We start from the raw sequence: 9,303 nt of genomic DNA, 5'->3' as shown, positions 1-9,303 counted from the left end.
GTGTATGATTAACATGGCATGTTAATCTTCATTTTTAAATGATGTGGAATAACTTATTTGATGTATGTGATTTTGATATGTCTTTTAATTTTTTTTAATAAAAGAAATTTGTAAAAATGAATTAAACATTAAACTGCATACTTTGTTCGAATTAGGATTAGGGATTGAAAAAAAGGAAGTTTGATTTCAGGGTTCATCCAAATTGGGAATTAATTTCAGAAATTGTTCTCGCGTCGTCACCATCTTTGCACATCATCTTCCTCTCGCTTCCAAACCCTCATGTCGTTGCCACCATCTTCTTCGAACAGATAGCCACCACACAAGCCTCATTAGCGCAACCTAAGTCGCGAGCACCATTGTGACTCGTCAACCTCCATGAAACACTACCAGACCTAATCATAGAAAACCCAAATCAATTTCATCACCTACAAATCAAAGGTAGAGGAATTCTAATCTAGAAAAATTCCTAATTCGAAAAACTCTTTCAAACCCTAAATTGCGTTCGAGCTCTCCATGGCCACAAATCACATATACATTTAACAATTTGCCACGTCATTAACACACTAACATCAACATGCCACCTCAACATTTGTTTAAGGCCATTAGGTCCAATTTAATGGTAGGAGTCTAATTGTTGCAATTTTTATAAACTAAGAACCTAATTGGGACACCGAAAAAAAAAAGATTTCCTATTTGAAATTTTAGACAAAAGTAGGAACCTAACGAAACATTAAACCTATATTATATGTATGATCATTTATGAGTGTGGTAAGAAATATATAAAATAATATGTATTTTTTATCATTAAAATGTTAGTAGTTAATATTTTGTTAATAGAAAAGTTGAATTACTTTTTTTTTTCTAAACCTATATATCAAACCAATCTTATATTTTTCATTATTTACTTGATGATCTAATCACATTAATTAAAACATTAAATAAGAAAAAGTTAAAGAAAGTTTTTATAGGAAGGAGAGATGGAGTTTTTTGGTGTACAAGGGAATTTTCGCTTTTATTTTTTTTACGTATATATAAATTAATATATAAGTAGAATATAATTTTTTTAATTTTATTATATTTTATATATTTGATACCACATTTTTCGCCACTGTTTCATAATGATTCATAAATTTCAACTGTTTCATTATAGATTTGAAAAAAAAAATGTAATTAAAACAATAGTTATAATAACAAACTCAAATTGTAATTACAATAGCCTTCAATAAAGACAAACAAATTATGTTGCAATTTTTGTGTTACTTAAAAGCTCTCTGATCTAAAATAGACAAGTATGGTGAAAGTTTGAACTATATTTTTTTAAATGTTATTATATTTTTTTTTCTGATTTTGCAGATTAAAACATTTAAAATAATTTAAAGTAGAGATAAAAACTATTTTAAAATATGTACAGTAACAAATTTCGAAATTATCAAATAATAAAACATCTTTCCATTTTACCTTATTTATAAACCATTAAGTTTTTAATTATCATCTAATTTATCCTCTTAATTTTAAACTTTGACAGCATTAATTGAGGAGCAGTGTTCTTGTGTCGGCACATTCAGTTATCATTCATTACTAGTAAAATATTTCAATTCATTGAAAAATAATGCAAAAATCTACAAGTTATAGTTAATAATTTCGGATAAAATAACAATTTAAAAATCACAATACGACGATGCACTACACAAGGAACTTCAAACTGCGACCGCTGATCTTGCACGTACGCCACGAAAACCCATGGGAGCCGTTGGATCCGAATTTCGGCGTCTTACGTGACAATTTTTAACTGCATTTAAAATCTGATTTGAAGTCCGAGATTTAAATTCTCGTAAATAACCTTAGATTTACGCACATACTTGTTACTGAGAGTGGCAGAGAAACAGGGGAAGATGGGCAAACAAAGCGAGTTATGTTCTTTCCTTCTCTTCCAACTGAATGTGTAAGATTTTTCTCTTTCAATTTCCTTGCTAAATACTGTTATGTTGAAAAATTTGCTTCTCTGTATTTTCTGGAGTCAATTCCTAGGGTTTAAAGTTGAAAAAAGTAATCCAAGCTGGGACTTTTTCTTTGATTTGATTATCTGGGTTAAGCTTGACATTCTAGGTTATCACTGGATGTACATGACAACAAAATTGAGGTTTTAAAGTTTGCCATCTTGTTTTGCTTTGCTCAGGTAATTTTGTTTTGGGAATTGGATGAATAGGGTTACCTTTTTTATGTGTGTTTTATTCTTTGGAAATGGTGCAGAATGAATATTCAGATGTTATTCTTTCTTTTAGCTCCTTCAAGTGTCCAGTATTGCGTTTTTTATCTTTTGTTTATAAACAACTGCTTTCCTTTTCTGGTTTTATGAGGAGGGCAGACTTTCATGCTTTCGTTGAAATTGATTTATTTTGGGTATATATACTCATTCTTTTTTATTTATTGTTATTCTTGTTGCTGCTACAATTGAAAAACAATCTTTGTCTCCAGGCAGGCTTCACTTGTGTATAGAGCATAGTGTGCTTAGGAAATAGTGATTTTGTATATATACTGTACGTAAGACCAGTATGGGTGAAGAAGAACCAGTGAATGAAGTTTCGGAGACTGATTCAAATGGAAACAACTCTAAGGAGAAAACTTTGGATAGAAGTACTGAGAAAAAGGACTTGGAAACTGACGAAGGAAAAGTCTTGGCGAACAATGGAATCAAAGAGTTGAAAGAAAATATCGTAAAAAAAATTGAAAATGTGGAAAAGGTAGAAGAGGACAAGAAAGTTGGTGTTGTGGAAGAAGCTATAGGGGATAAGAAAGAAACAAAAGATGATAAGACAGGAGATGGAATGGATGGAGCAAAAGAGGATAAGAGAGAAGATGAAGTGGAAGTGCCAAACAAGGATAATAAAGAAGATGGAGTGGAAGAAGCAAAAGTGGATAAGGAAGAAGGTAGAGTGGAAGACACAAAAGAGGATAAGAAAGAAGATGGAGTGGAAGACGTGAAAGAGGATAAGAAAGAAGATGGGGTGGATGGAGTATACAAGGATGAGAAAGATGGGGCAGAAGAAGTAAAACAGGATAAGGAAGTTGATGATGTAGGAGTAAAGGGTGGTGCGGAAGTTGATGGTGGAAAACAAGTCAAGGAGGATAAGGGAGTTGATGGTGTGGAAGAAGTTAAGGAGGTTAAGGAAGTTGATGGTGTGAAAAATATAGTAGAAGATACAAAAGGTGATAAATTGAAAGAAATAGATGAGGATAAGAAAGATTTTCATATATCTGAGAATAATAAAATGGATGAAGACACTGGGGTTAAAGAAACAGTGGAAGATAAACAAAAAAATGAAGACGTGGAAACTGAGAAACCAAAAGTAGATGCTATGGAAGTAGAGGATGGCATTAAGGGGAAGGAGGAGGGTGGTGAAAAGGAGAAAATTGAAGTGGCAATGGAAGAGGACCAGGATGAAGACAAAGATAAGGATAATATTGATAAGTTAAAAGAAGTGAAGGAAGAGAATAATAAGGTTAACAAAGGATCAAAAAAACGTGGGAGAGAGAAGATCAATGGGGAGAAAGATAAAGAAAGAAGAAAGGAACTGAAGAAAATAGAACCAAGGACTCCTACTATTGACCGCCCTGTGCGAGAGAGGAAGTTAGTTGAGAGGTTGGTAACATCAATTGAGAAAGATGCAACCAAAGAATTTCGCATTGAAAAGGTAACTGTTTTCAGTTTGACATGTGAAATATTTACCCTTAGTTATGAATTTATTGTAACTTAATTTGTTTACAGCTTCTCTTTCAAATTGCAGGGACGTGGCACACCTTTAAAAGATATACCAAATGGTATGGTGCTTTCCTTTTTTCAATTCTTCAATCCCTTCTGTATATACTCAAACCAACATATATAGTTATTAGGCATAATGTACTTACACAAGCAGTCCACATTCTTTTTAGGTTTACGAGGAAATCTTGATGTGAGTATGATTTGAATTTAACATATTATCATGCAAGAAATTAGCCATATACATATTAATTTTACTTTTCTAATTATTTTAATGTGCCGTTTGTAGGGATGATCAATTGAAGATTATGAAATTATAGTAATTTGTGTCCCCCCCCCTGCCTTAAATATTAAGCCCTTCCTGGTGCAGATTGTCATGATTTTGTGATCCAGACTTACAGCCTAAGCAGTTACTTTAACTGTTATTGGCAAAATCCTTTAGTGTATACTGATTATATATGTTTCAGCTTTAATCTATTTAAAGAAATTTTACTTTTTGCGTGCCTTCTTTTCCATATTAAAATGGAAAAAATATTTGTGTATGTATATTCATTTTCCCTCTTATTGTACCATTATTGGCAATGATAATGACACAAACTTAGAAATATCTTTTCACTCTTAATGGAAAATGAGATTATTAGCTAACTATAGTTCATTCATTATATTTAATGTAATTTTTAACTCTCGAGAGAATGGTAAAAATTAATAGACTACCCAAATTGATCATTATTTGGAAAGTTTTTGCTATGAATATATAAGTAACGGTTACCTGAAACACGAGGGGTTTTATTAATTCATGATTTTATATTCAGTCATTATGCTGTGAAGTGTGCGTGCATGTTTCTGCTACTTCAGAACAGCTAAAAACTTTTTCACTCTTGCATTTTCTGCACTAGTGGCCTTTAAGCTATCCAGAAGGAAGACTGATGATACCTTCAAATTTCTCCATACAATTCTCTTTGGAAGGAGAGGGAAGGTATGTCTTCATTAATTATCTGTGTTTTTTGTTACAGTTGTTACACCACCTCTATTTTTATTTTCTATTATGTTTTTGTATTATGCGACATCTATAGTTCAGGATATAGAATGGTGGTTGCCTAGATTGTAGAAAGTTAAAAAATCAAAACTTACCCGAGTTAAAAATGTTACACTAATAGTATTATACATGACTCTGCTATTTTACTCTTTTGCAGGCAATTCAGATCAAAAGTAATATATCAAGGTTTTCTGGTTTTGTTTGGCATGACAATGAGGTAATTATTAGTTTTCATAATATGAAAATTGGTTCTCATAACATGCAATTGTAGCATATATTATAATTGTAGGTTTTGTGGGTGGCAACTTCTTTCACTGATTTCATGCTTTTCTGCATGAAGTTCTGTCTGTCAAAGGTTCTGAAGTCCAAAAATTGTTACTGCAGGAAAAGCAAATGATTAAAGTAAAAGAAAAACTTGACAAGTGTAATAAGGAGAGGTTACTGGAATTCTGTGATGTACTTGACATAACAGTTAACAGGGCAACAATGAGGAAGGTGTGTTTGTCAAGCCTTATTGATACATTTTTTACTAATACCATTCAACACTGCCCTATCATTGCTTATATATTTCTACCGATGCAGGAAGATATCATTGCTAAGCTGATAGACTTTTTAGTTGCCCCTCATGTAACTACAACTGTGTTGCTTGCCGAAAAGGAGAAGGTTTTCTTTGTTTTGTTTATCAACTTTTTTACTGTTATGTTGTGGTAATTTCTTTTTACCTAGGCAACCATGTTCTGGTCATGGTATTTATTCCTACTATTTATGATTTATTTATCATCAGCCCAGTAAAGGAAAAAAGCGCAAGCGTATTATTGTAAAACGGGGTTCATCAAGATCTGGGATAATTTCAAGACGTTCTGCCAAGGTAATAATATCTCACTTGGTTTACTGCAGAAATGAACTATAACTTTTGCGTTCCAAAGTCATCAAGTCTTGCAGTGGAATGAATATCAATGCTGCATTCCTTTGGACTAACATGTTTATTTCCCTTTTGCTTGTTTTGCACTCTGCATTGCTACTCTTACCACAACAGAATTGTTCTTGGCCAATTGAATGACAAGCTGTTCTCATTCCTTGACAGTAAGGGTTTAGTTTGATTGACTAAATAATAGCTTAAAAACAGTTTTTTTTTTTTTTTTGGGTTGTACCAACCTATACTTGAGTGGATCTGAAGGTTCTACTCAAATTCCATGGACAGTAAACACTGGTGTGAGTTCATACAATCCTATTGTTAATATACTCACAGTCTTGACTACACTGTTCTTAGGTTCAAATCTCTGTTGCCTCCAAAAAATAGCTTGTGTTGGGATATGTTGTGGTAACTAGTACTTTTTTTTGTTGATATGATTTGTGTCAGTACTGTGTACTATATAGCATTTCATGTTAATCTAATCCCATATTTCTTCAGAATATAGTGTCAACATTTGGTTTAATAAAATTTTGTCATGTCTTCTTTAGAGTCGGAGGAAAAATGAAGATTCTTTAGCTGTGCAGAGAAAGAGTGCTTCTGACACAGAAGATGAGTCAGATGAAGAAAATGAGGAAAATGAAAATGGTGTTGCTGAAAAACCTGAGGATGAAACATCAAAGAAATATGAAAGTGAAGACAAAAGTGATTATGGGAGTGAATCTGAAGATTTGAAAGAAAAGAAAAAACCTTCTAAAACATCATCCGCCAAGAAAGAATCTGCTAAGAAAAGTAAAATTGAGAAAATTCCAGTTGCCAACAAATCTCACTCACCCCCAAAAAGAACACCAAAGAAATCATCATCTAACCTCCCAAAGTCTGATGAGGATAGTGATGAAAGTCCAAAGGTTTCAAGGAAGAAGAAAAATGAGAAAGGAGGAAAGCATAAGACAACGACGCCCACTAAGCCTTCCTCCATAGAGAAAACTGGTAGATATCATCTGAAAATGTTCTGATTTGAATGCCTTTTGTGTTATAATAAAAAGTAATTTTTAGCTTTAACTATATAGTCAGGTATTTCTAGTCAGTTCATTTATTTTTCCATTTCGACTAGTTTAAATGTCATTTAAAAAAATGATAATGACTTTGTTGTCATCATATTCATCCCATTTACATTGTAAAACATCTTTCTTTTGTATCAAGCAGAAAAGGTTACTAGAGGAAGAGACAAGAAAAAGGAGAAATCGAGCCCCACTGATAATCAGTTACATGATGCAATATGTGAAATTCTTAAAGAAGTTGACTTCAATACGGTAAGATATTTAAATAAATTGCAAATAGTTCAGCGACTATAATTTTTATGTATAATGCATGGCTAAAGCCAGTGGAACTGCAGTCTTGTATAAAATGGAATGTCAGGCAGACAAAGCTGGCAATAAAATAAACTCAAATGTAGTAAAGATAAGAATGTTGGTGGACATATTAATGTAGCGAGAAAAGGTTGGGTTAGCACCTACTATAGAAAAGATGGTAGAAACTTGCATTAGGAGTTTTGTGCATGTGGGGAGAAGACTTGTAGGAGCTTCAATAAAGAGAGTGGATTAGATGGGGGATTTTCAAATTGTTAGGGGTAGAGGATCAAGAGAAGTTATAGGTGAAATGATCAAGAAGTACTTAGAAGTCAAAAATTTTTTTATAAACGTGATTTATACAAGAGAATTGTTTGATGTATGTAACTAATCCCAGCTAGCTGGAAAAAAGGCCTTGTTGTTTGTAAATACATACATAAACCACTGCAAAACTATGTCTGGGCTTATTGTTTTACTTCAGAATGTATCTTTATTGTCTGAGATACTCTCATCCTCCTTGAAACTTTGACAAAAATCCTAAGCTACGACCTCTTTGCCTTTTCTCTGTCAATGCTACTAGACCAATTAAGATATATACTTACCTTTCCTCCAATTTATGGATAGATTTGGCATGACCTAGTAGTTGATACTTTTGATTGGCATAATCTGTCAAGTCACCTAGATGGATGATTAAAAGTGTGCAAATTATACGCTTGGCAGGACGGAATGTGGCAGCATTCCATGTCCTTTGTATTGCGAGTGGTATTTGAAGAATTCTTAGATGTAATATTGAATGTTGCAGTTATGATGCTATTGCTAGAATGCATTTCTGTCATTTTTGCATTGTATTGCTAAAAAAGGACAGTGTATATAGCCATGAACAATACAATGGCAGTGTTGTATTTTAGTCTCTTCTGCCGAATATTCTCTTTATTTCTCGCTAAAATTGAGACTTTTTTTTTTCTCTTTTGCAGGCTACATTTACTGACATTCTGAAGAAACTTGGTATTAATCCTTTTTCCCCTTTTTTTTCCTTGAACACATAGTTATAGTTATACTTTTTCTCAATTGCGACTATAAGATAATGCTACTTTTGTGCCTTTAAGAAGAAATTCTTCTTTTGTACCTATATGCTTCTGGTTTTTGAATCATGAAGTGGCTTGTATTCTCAAACATGAAATTCACAAAAGCTCTTTTCTATTTGTAAGAATTTGACACTTTATGAAAAATGCGAAACATTATATCTTAACTCAAAATTAAGTGCCTAAGTAAAATGCTTTCACTTTTCAGCCAAACAATTTGATATGGATCTGGCCCCAAGAAAGGCATCTATAAAGCTCATGATTCAGGAAGAGCTGACAAAACTAGCTGATGAAGCGGATGAAGAAAACGGAGAAGAGGATGCAGTGAAAGAGGAGGCCCTATCTACAGGCCAGAAGGTTGAAGCTTGATTGATGAGTAGTCCTGACTACTTGGTGATAGTTTTGGCTATGTATACTATAACCCTAGTTATGTTGCTTCATCTGTACATTTTGTTGAGTGAAAGTGGCTGTAACATATCCAATATGAAGAGATAAAACTCGTATTTGTCAATTTAGGCTATGGTCCGCTGCCACTGTGCACCTTCTTGTTTATACATAAACAGAATCTGTAGGGTTTGTACTATTGATGAATACTACTCAGCAAAGCTACACTAGTCTTGATGGGAAAATTGGCCCAAAATTATGACTTTAACAAAGAGTAATAGTGCAGAGAAAATTCAAATTTTCTTGTGACAATGTGAGGTGCATGAGTAAAAGTTAGAATCTAAAATGCAAAGAGACATTAATAATTTTTAACATGAAAAATTCTTTAATGTAAGCGTAGAAACCATAAATAGTTTAAATTAAAGAAAAATTCACTATAATTTATAATAAGGTATAAAAAATCTCTAATAAAAAACATTAAATGGTGTTTTTAATAAGTTAAACTAAGCATAAATGTTTACAAATAAGAATAAACAAGATGAAAATTCTTTAAGCCATATGTTGATGCAAAGTTCTTTTATCCCAAACTAGATGAAGATTTGGAGTTTACTGTTAAAAAATCGATTTGATCCAATAGTAAAAGATTTCACAATAACGAAAACACCAGTGCACAGACTTTGTTATGCAGAAAATTTGTTTTCTATTCCTTTCTCTTTCGTCTTACTTTTTTTCTCTCTTGAAATAACTTTTTTGCTATTTACTAATATGTTTCCATTTTACTAAAA

The 9,303-nt window shown here is 32.6% G+C and overlaps 1 protein-coding gene across 4 annotated transcripts; it reads left to right on the top strand.

Moving 5' to 3' along the window:
* The first annotated feature begins 1,815 nt into the window (after positions 1-1,815).
* Positions 1,816-8,810, top strand: LOC106779183 (midasin). Of its 4 annotated transcripts, XM_022776471.1 has the most exons (13): positions 1,920-1,942; positions 2,107-2,176; positions 2,476-3,692; positions 3,786-3,819; positions 4,654-4,733; positions 4,951-5,010; positions 5,178-5,288; positions 5,376-5,456; positions 5,578-5,661; positions 6,255-6,693; positions 6,907-7,016; positions 8,027-8,057; positions 8,343-8,810. In XM_022776471.1, the coding sequence occupies exons 3-13, from the start codon at positions 2,553-2,555 to the stop codon at positions 8,501-8,503; spliced, it is 2,331 nt and encodes a 776-aa protein (XP_022632192.1). In that variant the 5' UTR covers positions 1,920-1,942; positions 2,107-2,176; positions 2,476-2,552; the 3' UTR covers positions 8,504-8,810. The 4 variants fall into 4 exon arrangements, with proteins under 4 accessions (XP_022632193.1, XP_022632190.1, XP_022632191.1 ...); XM_022776472.1 differs by lacking the exon at positions 2,107-2,176 and having other exon boundaries at positions 1,816-1,942; positions 6,910-7,016; XM_022776469.1 differs by lacking the exon at positions 2,107-2,176 and having other exon boundaries at positions 1,816-1,942.
* The last annotated feature ends 493 nt before the right edge of the window (positions 8,811-9,303 follow it).

The sequence above is a fragment of the Vigna radiata genome, unplaced genomic scaffold, assembly GCF_000741045.1.
Source record: "Vigna radiata var. radiata cultivar VC1973A unplaced genomic scaffold, Vradiata_ver6 scaffold_352, whole genome shotgun sequence".
NCBI lineage: Eukaryota > Viridiplantae > Streptophyta > Magnoliopsida > Fabales > Fabaceae > Vigna > Vigna radiata.
This window is presented reverse-complemented; position numbering and strand designations above follow the sequence as displayed.